Source organism: Microchirus variegatus (assembly GCF_963457635.1).
Source record: "Microchirus variegatus genome assembly, chromosome: 14".
NCBI lineage: Eukaryota > Metazoa > Chordata > Actinopteri > Pleuronectiformes > Soleidae > Microchirus > Microchirus variegatus.
The window spans coordinates 8,773,788-8,787,950 of record NC_139815.1 but is presented as its reverse complement, the minus strand read 5'-3'; the positions used below and the strand labels follow the sequence as shown (position 1 = coordinate 8,787,950).

The 14,163-nt window shown below is 39.1% G+C and overlaps 1 protein-coding gene across 1 annotated transcript in view; it reads right to left on the bottom strand.

Moving 5' to 3' along the window:
• Nucleotides 1-14,163, bottom strand: part of luzp2 (leucine zipper protein 2) — a gene marked incomplete at its 5' end in the record, with an annotated part of 150,097 nt that overhangs the window by 13,817 nt on the left and 122,117 nt on the right. Inside the window, 2 exons of the mRNA XM_083901252.1 lie at nucleotides 11,012-11,179; nucleotides 11,863-11,937. Coding sequence (XP_083757378.1) covers nucleotides 11,012-11,179; nucleotides 11,863-11,937 — 243 coding nt within the window. The remainder of the gene's footprint in view (nucleotides 1-11,011; nucleotides 11,180-11,862; nucleotides 11,938-14,163) is intronic.

Below are 14,163 nucleotides of genomic sequence, written 5' to 3'. Positions count from 1 at the left end.
GTGCTGCATGTGTTTGAAAAGTTACCCACTGCAGGAAGGAAATAAGATCGGGGATGTAACGCTGCACTCTGGAGGTTCAGGAACAATCTATATTCCCGTGAAAAGATGTCTATAAAAAACAAGACTCAAAGTTAATGTACTTATAATCAGTGGTGTAAGAAATATGCAAGGCCAGACTGTACGCTGTAAATAACCATTTCAGTACCTACATCACCCAGAAAAAAATATTTGTCAAAACTAAAATGTACAGCAAGTGTAAATGTAAAAACAATAGGAAAATAAATAAATTTGCCTCTTGCGCTGTAGATGTGCGCTCACTCCATCGTGCGTCTCATCCTCGGCACCGGCACCGGCCGATTAGCTATCTTTGTATCTGGCATCCAACAAGGTAGCAATACAGAACATGGGATCACACTAGATTTGATCGAAGTGTTTATTTACAGCATCTAGTAATGCGGTCTTTGTTGTTTTAACTCCGTGGTCGGTGTGAGTCTGCTTGCTCAGAAAACATCTCAGGGCTCACACAGAGGGAATGACGTCGGCAGCCGATGCCTCTGATGAGCTAAGTTCTCTGGTCAATTGTTCAAACGGGGAGAGCAGTGTTATAAAGTTTTCAATTAATTGCCACTGCTGCACACTGAGAGTGGTGGGGAGGTCGTAGTCTGCGGTATATGTAGCAAGTGCGTGCTTCCAACTGGATTTGCACAGCCTGGAGACGCGAATAGGCAAGGGGTGAGTGTTTAAAGTGGCCGACGATTTTTCTGCGAATAGCCACAACATCTGTGACGCTGCGCTGTCCCGCCTCTTGAAATATTAGTTTTACACGCAGTGCAAACCGCATGACGGGGATCGTCTTCTGAGACAGTGAAATATTCCCACAGGGTCGCCATGCCCTGTGTGGGCATGGTTATATGTCCCCCCCGAGCAGAGCGTTCATGCGACATTCAAATCAACATAAACATCGGCCACTGCCATCGGTGAATGTCATATTTTTTTGCCGATGGCCGATGGCACTTAACGAGCGGATCATCGGCCGATGCCGATGGTCGGCCGATGCATCGGTGCACCCCTAGTTGTTTGTCTCTATATGTGGCCCTGCGATGGACTGGCGAACTGTCCAGGGTGTACCCCGCCTATCGCCTAATGTCAGCTGAGATAGGCACAGCACCCCCCGCAACCCTCTGGTGGAGGATAAATCGGTAGATAATCGATGGATGGAAGGTTATCCTTGTAGTCATATAATGAGGGATTATTTAAATGCATTGCTTTACGTCATCCACTTAAGACATAAAGACATATAAAAGCTGCCCCCTTCACAAAATTTGGACTGTAATTTTTCTATTATTTGTCTGCACTCAGGCTTTTATTCCTGCTAATTCTCTCCTTTGTCCAGTTCCCTTTTGTGTGGGAAAACATTGACATTTCAACAACCCACCCACCATGTGATACAAACTATTACTCATACAAACAGACCAAGAGGCAGCCATTCATACTTCAAACAATCTGTTAAAGTCAACATCTATCAGATCTATAGGTCTGTAGCTCCTGCATAGGCAGAGAGACAAAACTTCAACAACAGAAAGGCCAAGTTGTCAACTGACATGTCTTCTGAAATATCTTGACATTTACAAGCTGTGCAGACAATGCATGTCTTTGACCTTTCCTCGATCCTTAACTTGATTACGGTTGTTAAGTCTCGCATTTAAAACCCTGCTCGAATAATAAAAAAAAATATATAGCCAGTATAATTTACATTTAATGGGGATGCTAAATGGACAAGTATAGGGTTAAGACGCCGGTGACTGCCACATTACTGCCATAATTAAATTGTTCCTACTAATGCAGCAGTGTGAGCAGCCTTTTCCTGTGGCAGCAAAGTGGAGGTAGTTTCAACTATTTTACATACAATTAACTTAGTGCTTCCTTTAGTGCATTTAGTTCCACTCCAAAGGGTAGTTAGATAGAGTTCATGTCATGATTAATGAGAGAGGAGAGGATAAAAAAAAAGCTTGGTTTCACACATTTACTTTTATATATTTTTTAAGGCTTTTCTCTAATCTTTGCTTTTTTTGGACAAAAAGAGTATCAGTTAGCAATTATTAAGACGCAACACTTTGAGAAATCTGACCGAGAATAAAACAAAACTTCCCAAGCACACACTTTTTTTGTTTAATGTGTCAAAAGGGTTTGGGATACATCATTATTATATTAACATGTATTTTGAAAGCTTGCTAGATTTTGTTATATGTAAAGAACTGGTGTCTAACACTGTCAATGTATGGAGGACCAAACCTGATGTAATAATAAATAAATAAATAAATACAGGAATAAATAAATGCATAAATAAATAAATACATGCTTTACATTTATTTCTACATATCTGTTCACCTACATTTATTTATTTATTTCTGTATTTAATTATTTATTATTACGTCAGGTTTGGTCCTCCATATCGATGACTTCATGTACAGAGGTGTAATTTAACTAATATTGAATAATAAGTCAATTGAAAATACAGATATCTGGATTTTACACTTGCTTTAAGCAAGTGCTTTAATAAATTTTTACTGCTGTCTACCAAACAGTCTCTTGTTGCACCAAACAGTGAAAAATTAACACTTTTTTTTGACCAGATATTTCTTCAAAGCCAATTTTGCACAAATGCAAGAATGTAGTTCCTTCCTTAACTAGGTCAAAAGTATGTCTCTCGTGAGCATAAAGCAAGATGCAGGATGAACACTCGAATCCTTAACCTGTCACTGTCAATCCCCATTCTTACCTTGGCAGCTACATCTCTTCCAGGTTCCAGGCTCAAAGGAATTAGCTTTACTCGTGAATGATTGCCTTTGTGCGAACATTTCATATATAAATTCCTAACTTTTGACAGCATCTGTCAAAATCAGCAGACTTTTACAGTACAGCAATGGAAAAAAAGTAATGTATTTAAAATGCAGGTTTGCCTTCGTGGGAGCAGTGATGCTCTAGTGGTAACTGGATTTATGGTTTTAAATGAGACTTCACATCTGAAATTATGCATTTTTTAACCTGTAACTGACAGCCTATGCCAGTTTAAAACCAAAGACTAAAGAAACATTTCCTGAAGTGGATTTCCTGGTAAACTTCCTCATAGTTTTTCCATTATGCAAATATTCTTCGATACTGTCTGAAGTCAGCTGATAAATATCTGAGCTTTTTGTGCTCTGCCAACCATCTACTATCTCCTCCTCGCATGGCAGAGATGAATTTCCCACCTATTTATATACACAGTAAAACTATCATAAAAGTAAATATTAAGTGCTGGGAGCAAGGCAATGAAATGCGCGATTTGTCCTGTGACACAGTGCTCTAAGGATCCAAGACCTCATCTCCCATTTCTTTGATGAAAATTGCATGCTTTTGGGACCACGAGAACTGGCTCTCTACCCAAGACTGTTAAATATGAAATCTTGCTGATGTCTGCATCTTCACACTAATGAACGCTTCACTAGCAAGAAAGGTATGTGTGTGTGTGTGTTTGAATCTTACAGTGTGTCTGTGAGGGACTTACAAGTTGGATTTAGGCTGATTTAGTTTTAAGTGATGATGAAACTCAAATGTATGCTTTGTTGGAGTCTTGCTCTATATGTCAAAAGCTTTTTTTCCCCCATAAGTCAAACTAAACGCATTCAGCTACAATTCACTAATATGTGAGTAATATGTAATGTGCAGGTTGTCACCCTACAATTCAGCTGTTTGGCTCTTCCATGCACACTGAGTACTATTGTGTGTGTTTTTTTTTAATGACTTAATTAGAGATAAATTTGGCAGTGATTTAAGGGAGATTTGAGAAGCCTCCACGTGCACAGGCAGAGTGGACAGATGGAGAACCCCAGTAATCTTTCCAGTGAGGGCAAGCTCAGATTTATCACACAGCCCGTCAAAGTGTATAGCGCCTGCAGGAGATAATGGAGCTAGCAACTGCTCACAAGTGGAGTGCTGCTATTTGTATGGTAATGAAGAGGGAAGTAATAACTCCATTAGCATAAAAAAAAAATCATCCCAACCCTATTTTGAGTTTCCTCTGCTCCTCTTTCCTTTAGTGAGATGCTTATTTTGTGCACGTGCTTGTATTTATTTGGCTCACAGAATTACAAAGTAGGGGATAGACAATTCAACGCCTGTTGTAATGGGTTTATGCTATTTTGCGCCTAATGCCAACAGGAGTTTAAATGTGCCACAGCAAATGTCAATTACAGAATATTGGCATTACAGAAGCGGGGCAGTCGTGGTGCTGGGAGAGACTGAGATTCTTAAGCACGATAAGAAATAAATATAGATTCTGAAGAAAAAACAACAACAACAAAACTAGTGTGACAGCACACATGGTCCACACACATTCAGAAATCTCGAAACGGCCCAAAAAGTACAAAACGTAAACTGCGATTGTTGAAAAAACGTAACATGTATCAAAACATAGACTTAGGTGAGAAAAGTCCCAAGACTTGTGACCCGTTTAAAGTTTCAATCACGTTTCTACGTTAAAGTATGACGACACTGTGAGGCTCCGAAGTGGGCTTGATTTTTCTCATTTTCCCATTTGTGTGTATGTGAAACGAATTATGAGAGAATTATTGGAGTTTTTTGCGATTTTTGTCACCACGATTACTGGAAACGCTTAGAAAAGTCACAGCCGGCTATTCCCGATCAAACTGCACGTTTTGGGTCAAATTTGCATTCTTAGACATGTTCAGGGGCGGGGTCTCGTGCCACCTAAGAAGTTACATGCCGATCGGTCAATGTATGGCAAAGTTATAGTGCATTTCGAGTTTCCCGACGAGCCAAATCGAAATTTGGCAAAATTCTGATGGCTGCCGTGGCCACGCCCTTTTGAATCTGCATTACATTTGAACAACATCTGATCTTGAATGGGTCTAGTACAATTTGACGCATTTTTCATCTTCCTAGGATAAACGCCCTCAGACGAGCAAGTACAGTGACGAAACTTGCGAAACGCCAAGATATACGCCAAATCCAAGATGGCCGGCTTCCTGTTGAGTTGAGGTCATGGTGTCAAGAGGATTTTTTGTTTGTCAAAACAAAAGGAAACCATAGGAGCCTGACCTGTGGGGGTGCTACTGAGCCATTTTGCGTTGGTTTTTCGCAAGTCCATTATTTTATAAAATGTTTTGCCAGTTCTGATGTGCGTGGCAATTTTCGTCCGTTTTCACGCACGCTTAGCGTTTCAAATTCGAGATGAAAGCGGCAGGAGGAACATCAAAATAATAATAATTCCTTGATTTGCAATAGGGTCCTCGCAGCCTTGTGCGCGAGGTCCCTAACACGTGCTATGTCAAATATCCCAGACAGCAAAGAAACAGATGCGGAGCACATTGTGGCTGCTTTGAGGAGAAATAGCCTCTTAAAGACAGAATTGCTCATCAGAATCATGGCAGATAAGGCCCAGTGGAGCAGTGGCCGACTTGACGATTTCACAGAAGTGAGTGCAGCGGCTGAGTGTCAGAAATCACAACGAGCACAATCTCTGATTGAGGCTGACATGGCTGCTCGCTTGAGGGGGAAATAATGTAGGTAAAATGAAGCAAACTTAGACATGTTCAGGGGCGGGGTCTCGTGCCACCTAAGAAGTTACATGCCGATCGGTCAATGTATGGCAAAGTTATAGTGCATTTCGAGTTTCCCGACGAGCCAAATCGAAATTTGGCAAAATTCTGATGGCTGCCGTGGCCACGCCCTTTTGAATCTGCATTACATTTGAACAACATCTGATCTTGAATGGGTCTAGTACAATTTGACGCATTTTTCATCTTCCTAGGATAAACGCCCTCAGACGAGCAAGTACAGTGACGAAACTTGCGAAACGCCAAGATATACGCCAAATCCAAGATGGCCGGCTTCCTGTTGAGTTGAGGTCATGGTGTCAAGAGGATTTTTTGTTTGTCAAAACAAAAGGAAACCATAGGAGCCTGACCTGTGGGGGTGCTACTGAGCCATTTTGCGTTGGTTTTTCGCAAGTCCATTATTTTATAAAATGTTTTGCCAGTTCTGATGTGCGTGGCAATTTTCGTCCGTTTTCACGCACGCTTAGCGTTTCAAATTCGAGATGAAAGCGGCAGGAGGAACATCAAAATAATAATAATTCCTTGATTTGCAATAGGGTCCTCGCAGCCTTGTGCGCGAGGTCCCTAACACGTGCTATGTCAAATATCCCAGACAGCAAAGAAACAGATGCGGAGCACATTGTGGCTGCTTTGAGGAGAAATAGCCTCTTAAAGACAGAATTGCTCATCAGAATCATGGCAGATAAGGCCCAGTGGAGCAGTGGCCGACTTGACGATTTCACAGAAGTGAGTGCAGCGGCTGAGTGTCAGAAATCACAACGAGCACAATCTCTGATTGAGGCTGACATGGCTGCTCGCTTGAGGGGGAAATAATGTAGGTAAAATGAAGCAAACCTTTGAGAAAGAAAAGCGGTGTGTATGTTCTGCTTCATTTCTACACTTCTATTTCTATTACATCAATATAATAGCCATGTGGAGAGTTATTGTTTTTTTATATATAAGCAAAAGGTTATTGACCAGGTAAAACCTTGACGCTTCTCACTACAGCTAAAATGTTGGAGTATTTTACAAGTGAAACAAAAAGCAATATTTTTCTTTACAATAAATCCTCTTGGCAGAAACCTTTTATAAAAACACCCAAAAAGGGATTACATGCTGATCCCTCGGTTTGAGTTTACTGTGACCTTGACTTTGACAAGCTCAAAACAAAGACTGTGTCACATTGAGTTAATAAACTCACAGGGAAAAATATTTGAGTCCAACCTTTCCATAATGCCGTAACATAATTGAGCTTCACTTCCAAAGCTACAGTGTCATAGAATATAAGGGCTGATATAATAAGTTATACTTAGACTGCAGCTTGATTTAGAAATGCTATTATTCTGAACAACCTCTGGAATTGTGTTTGCCCAACTGTTATATTTGGTAGTAATTATTTCTTGGAATATCTCTCTCTGGAGAGTGATACTCATGGCACCAGAGTGACAAATAGCCACTTTGAAAACGAAGTAATAATCAGCTAACTCTTAAATTCATGTCGCAGATGTCGCATTTACGAACACTCTGACGTGCGGTGAAGTGAAACCGTTTGGCGTCGAGATGGATTCCATGATGTCGTCAATGTGAGAGTCACAGCGTGGAATGGCCTTCAACTTTATGGTGTTTCCAATTAAATACGAGGGAAATTACAAGCAGAAAGATTCCAAAAAAACACCTTCATCTTATCTGGTAAGCCTGGATTTCCACCGGGCGTGTAACAGCAGCGGAACGTCAGCGGCGCGGTCGCCGTTGTTGATCGCTTCCATTCTAATCAATGTGAGCATTTCCACGGGGCGTGCTGCGGCACGTCTCAGCAGCGTCCCAGAAACCGCTCGCCGCACCTCAGCGTCATCGATAGGTAGCAGTTCTATTTTTGCCGTTGCCGCTGCTGAGTCGCGCCACAGTCGTGGACACAGCAAGTCTGACACAGGAACAAAGTAAAACACTTCTGCCCCCTTTCAAAATCAAGTCAATGGTACATGCTAGCATGGCATTAACTCACACACTCATTAACACTCATGCCGACTCCACAGTGCACCCGAGGCAAATCGATTGTAATGGCAGACTATCGATGTACATATCTGTGTTGATAGAATGTTTGAAATAAAACCAACCTTACAATTTGAAGGATTTATGTCTCAGCAGCAGCAGCGCTGAGAAAGAAGTCCCTCAAAAATTCATGCAATGCGAGGTTAGTTTTGTTTCAAATAGTATTCTATCAACACAGATATGTACATCGATAGTCTGCCGTTACAATCGATTTGCCTCGGGTGCACTGTGGAGTCGGTATGAGTGTTTCTAATGCCATGCTAGCTTTGACTTGCGCTAGCCATAGCACCAGCACGGAAACTAGAAGAACTGAATGAAATTTCTTGAAAACGTTTCCAGACGTCTCCATCACACCGGCTGAGTTGGAAAATAGGTCTTATGCCCAAAATTCCGAACTATCACTTTGAAACACACACAACACAACCGACACACAAAACTGACCAGATACAGTGAGGGGAAACTCTGCAGGCCTTTTTTCGCTGCAGAAACTTCAGGGCAGAAAAACCACAAGTGTAATTAATATGATTAATATGGGCTGCGATCTATTAGTTCTGCTTGTTCTCGGGTGCTTCTGTTTTGCATGGCGGCTCTTTCACTTGGCATTACAAAGGGAAAATAGAGCCGCTGTTAATAAGCCACAGTTGCTTGGAACGAGTCAGAAACGTCTAGTAGGAAAGCAGTGGCTGTGCTTCGAGTGAAATCAATAGTAGTAGAAAAGTATTTAGCATTCAAAGTACACTGTTAATTTAAAGCCATAATGAATGAGAATGCATTGGGCAAAAATAAATGCTGCAGTAACACTGAAATTAACCATAATTACCACAATCACTTGTATAGCACAATGAGCTGTTTTTGTTTTTTTCTTACAACATGTAGCGGTGACAATTAAAATATAGTTTAACACAATATTTTAATTGCATTCAAAAAGGTTCTATCTTGTGTGTTTTAGTTTGTTGTTCATTTTATGATAAACTTTCAAAAGTGATTAAAAAAAAACTAGCTGCAGTGAACTGAGAGGGTGATTTTGTTACCACAAACACACAATACAATTAAAACAAAAAAAGCTAAATGTAAGTCAGTTACTTTTCTTCAAATAAACCAAAACAGTGTGGAAAAAGAGTGTCACTGAGTCCATTATTCATTTGCTGAGGGCAATCATTCATTTGGGTGAGAATATGGGAATTTCAGGCAAATTTGTCACAGCGGCAAATAGTAAAACACATGATAACACAAGTCTGGATCGAGTGTCGGATCAAGACTTGAAGACGAGAAGCTCAATACCAGGACTCTGAAGTGAAATTGAACCGTGTCAAAATATCATGTTGAGTCAAAAACAACAAGCCCAATGGATTAAGAGAAAGTTTAGAAAAGTTATACACACGCTTTTAAAGTTGAGATACTTTAAGACTGTTGCTATGAAACTAAATGTTTTTCAGTGTTTTTGAAGTATTTATTAGAGCTGAAACAATTAATTATTATTATTTTGATATTTTGATAATCGATTAATTGGTTTGAAGCTTTCTTCATTGTTAAAACAAGATTTCTAATTGTTTTAGCTTCTTAAATGTGAATAATAATAATAATAATAATTTCATTATTTCTTTGCGCCACAGAACAAAGAAATGATTAAAACTGAATAATTTTGGTTTGTGGACATTTGAGAATATCGTCATTTCGAGGTTTGACAAACTCTGATCAACGTTTTTTGTTTAAAAAAACAAAAACAAAAAAAACAAAACAATAAAAAAACATTTTCTGACATTTTATAGACCAAACCATTAATCGAGAAAATAACCCCAAAAAAAGAAATAGTGCTAGGCACTAGGTTAACGCACATTAATGTGTGACAAGTTTCCATGACGACTGACTGGAAAAAGACACGTGAAGTCATGTTTACGAGTTTAACAGTTAGCTGCATTAGCTCGTTTAGCGGCGTTAGTGCGCCTATGGCAAGCCGTTTTAACATTCAATGGAACCACACTCCTATCTGTAATTACATTTTAGATAGCAATAATAGCATTTCTCGTAGTCACATTTGTATTCTCACTAGTCAGAATGGTAATTAAAGATATCCGCAATAACATTCTTACTAGTAGAAATTTTATTTCAAGATATCTACAACTTTGATTGTTCTAGTCAAAACTACATTTAAGATATCTAAAAATCCTTAAAAAGTATAAGTGGCCGTTTTAACATTTAATCGCTAGACTGGATATGTATTACAGATATCTGTAATTGATTCTTCCTTGTCAAAAAGAACATTTCAGATATCCACAACGTCATTTTTCCTAGGACAAATGACGTCACTTTTGCCATTCATGTGTATTGGGCTTTCGAGTTCAGATATCCACAACGTCATTCTGGATATCTAGAATGAACATTCTGGATATCTGCAATTGAATTCTTACTAGGAGAAACTCCCATTTCAGATATCTTCAATTCAATTGTTACTACTCATAATTTTCATTTACCGTAATTGTAATGAATCCGCACTGAAGTGACGTCATTTGTCCTAGGAAGAATGACATTTTGAATAGGAATAATTGAAATACAGATATCTGTAATACATATCAGTCTAGCTATTAAATGTTAAAACAGCTACCCGTCAACAACAATACTTTTATGGATATCTGCAATTATATTGTTTCTAGTCATAATTCTAACTGTAGATATCTGAAATTAAATTTTTACTAGTCATAATACGAATTGTGGATATCCATAATGCCAATTTTACTAGTCACAATGTATTTTAGATTTTCAAAATTACATTCTGGATATCTGGAATAGTTTTTCAGTTTGGATATCTGAAATGAAAATTATGACTAGTAACAATTGGATTGAAGATATCTGAAATGGGAGTTTCTCCTAGTAAGAATTCTATTGCAGATATCCAGAATGTTCATTCTAGATATCCAGAATGACGTTGTGGATATCTGAACTCGAAAGCCCAATACACATGAATGGCAAAAGTGATTTGTCCTAGGAAGAATGACGTTGTGGATATCTGAAATGTTATTTTTGACTAGGAAGAATCAATTACAGATGTCTGTCATACATATCCAGTCTAGGGATTAAATGTTAAAGCGGCTTGCCATACGCGCCTACAGTCGAACTGGAGTGGTCTGTTTATTAAACGAAAAGAGCAGCGTTACAAATAACCAGCGTATAACTGCTTATGTGTGCCTCTGTTTTTAAAGTTTAGCGTTACTTTAGACACTAATTTTAACAATGTCACCTAAACACGACGTCACACACGTGTTTTTCCAATCAGTCGTCATGGAAACGCGCCGTTAACGCGCTAACACGCCCAGCACTAAAAACAATAAAGATTATAAAATCAGATGGAACTGTGAATATTGACATACCTTGGCGTGTGGCTGCTGAAAGGTGACTCTGGAGCTGTTGATCAGCGATGAGTATCTGAACAAGTGAGCAGGGGCAGTGGGAAATCTGTGGCTACTGCTGGGCTGGTTGTGCAGGACAGCGGAGAAGCAGATGTGGACTGTGTCCTTCAGCGCCTTCAGCTGGGACTCCTGTCCCCAAGCAAGATCACACACACACACACACATAAACAACACAAACACATGATGACGCCTCTATCGCTCCTTCCATCAACATGTGAAATTAATTTAAGCATTAAAGCCATGGGATGCCTTAAATGCTTTAAAGAGACTCTGGACCAGCTACGAGGCATCATTAGGCAAGGCGTGACGCAGAAGCCAGCGGAGGAATGAGAAAGAGAAAACATGTTCAAAAGATAATTTTGCTTTCATCGATAATGATGATAATAGACAGGATGATTAGTCAATTATTTTACAACAGCCACTGACGTCAATACTCCTGGGCTGAGCACCAGAACCAGCACATTTTCTCCTCTACCTCGTCCCCGGTGACAGCGCGTCAGTAACTTCATGCAAACATAAACTGAAGCTGCTGCTCATGTTCAAACATTTTTAAGATAAAAAACCCCAGTAACAAGTGCTCTTATGAATGACAATTTTTCTTTTTTTACTCGTACACTTGACCTCCATCCATCCAAAACACTCTTAATTTATACAGTCCAATGTGACTACATAGTATAATTTATTCATTCATTTAATAAATTAGATGCAATTTTTGTATTGTAGATGAGCTGGAAGCTAAACACACTTCTGAACAAATACGGCGCTATTAGAAATAAAATGTAAATGTAAGTGAACGTGTCCTTGTGATTCACCTTATCCAGTGCAGTCTTCTCGAGTTCTTCTTTGGCTATGTTTAACTTGTGCTCCAAGTCCATTAGCTGCTGCCCCTGTAAAGACAAGACATTTGAAACAGCCTTTGTTTGGTGCATACAAAGCATTTCTCCATCGCCAGCTCATCTACCCGGTAAAGTATCTGTTACACAAATCTTTCACACAAAGGGCCGACTTTCCCCTTTATTACTTAACTAATTGTCACTTTTGTCCCGAAGGAAAAACACAGCTCTATTATTGTACTGTACACCTCCACTGCTCTCTTACACACCTTAATAAAGCAATAACCTTCACGTTATTTAGCGCCAAAGGAATCGCTTGATTATTTAAACTAGAAAGTAGCCCGGATATCATAAACCTGCCCGATTCGTGGTTCATGTTTTAGTTGTGAAATACTGGGGGGAGTCATAGATATCAATTTCACTCAGAGAAGTACAGAATGAAAAGGGTAGTCATATAACAATGTTAATTCAAAGCTCCACTGAAAAATAAAATAAAATAAAATAGAAGAAAGGTTTAATCCCGAAGGTTTTAGGAGCAGACTCCCTGAAACCATCAAACCCCTTAATGAGCATCAGTACTTGAGTTTAATCCCCAACAGAAAAGTACATATTCAGTAAATGGGGCCATATACAGTAACTCATATAAGGACCAACAGAGCTGTGTCTGACGAGTCTTTTACGATGGATGCATTAATCAACAAAAAGAAAGGGGATAATATGCACGCGATCGGTGTAAAACTCTACTTGATGATGGACTTTGAGCCATGAACGTTTATTGCGTGTCTTTTACTGGCCTCTAAAAATGATGAACTGCAGAGTCTTAAGTTCTGAAACACCCAAGGTCAGCGAACAACAAACAGCCTCTGCGAAAATATAAGAGTATACAAACAGGTGATGGGGCTTATTTTTGGTTGGTTTAATAGACTTATGTGAAACGTTGTGAGCTTTGTGGAACAGAGGAGGATACTTTACTGATGCCATCACCATTCCTGTCAGCACCGTGCTAATTTTAATGATGTACATGTCTGCTACTTACACCTATCAGCTGGACAGATAAAAAGAGTGTCTGCTTTCTCTGACAGATGAATCGCACAGTGCAAGTCAAGGGCAGGACAGCAATCCCCCAACTTTGGGTTTTAAAACAAGCCCAAGAATCAGATCTTTCTCTCAGAAGGTCTTTGTCTGTCGAGAGAAAGTTTAGGACAAAGTCATTTGTAGCTGCCGGGCTGTGCTTGCGAGGGAATCCAAAGAAGTTTGAAGAGATCTTTGAAAGGCTCCTTAATCAAAGTCACAAAGGCTTGTTTATAATCTCTTTGTGGCCAAATGGCGAAGGGAGGAAGTATTCACTGGTAGACATTTAAATGATTTTCAAGGGTATTGATTAAAACGTCTTTTAACAGGAGAGTCGAGACTTGCAATTAAACCACTGGCAGGTTACAGTAGAATATGATGTACAAGGCAAAAAGAGTTCTTAAGTACGGAGCCCCCGAAGTGACATGAAAAAAATAAATAAAAGACGAAGAAAATTACAGAAATAAAAACTGATTAAAAAAAAACGTGAAATCTTGAGTTTCAAAGTTGAGATCTTGAGTTTCAAAAAATTATCAAAAAATTGTTTGGGGGAGGGGAATTTCTTTGTTTGGCATTTTTTTTAAATCTCGAGTTAAAATAAAGATGTGAAACATTTTTTTTGTCATTTTTTTTAAATCTAGAGTTTCAAAGTCAAGATCTCGAAACTCGAGATCTCAAGTATTTTTTATTAGTTTTTTTTGTCATTTTTTTGAAATGTCAAGCTTCAAAGTCAGGATCTTGAGTTTCAAACTCGAGATTTCAAAAAAATGACTGAAATTTTTTGGAAACTAGAGATCTCGACTTTGAAACTCGAAATTTTCTTCAAAATGTTTTTCTCATGTCACTTCAGGGCTCCGTATTTCCGGACACTACTGAAGAAAAAAGAAAACAGAAAATCTTCCTCTATGTATATGAGTTTAAGAAATATTGCAAAACAACACCAACTGCTGAGTTTAGGAAAGTGTAGAGTACTGAATAATCATGACTTCAGGCAAAATTGGCTGACAAGCACATATGAATAATAATAATAAAAAAAGATGCAGCCTCCTCTTAGTTAGTCATTTTAAAGGTCTGAAGAGTTTGTATGCTTCAGACGTCTCTTTATCCGTCCATTACACAGAGCATCATCAGTGGATACTCAGAGGACTCCCAGTGCACGGCCGTTGACCCAGAAATGCTGACTTTCTGGTTTAGTGCCTCTAAGTCTAA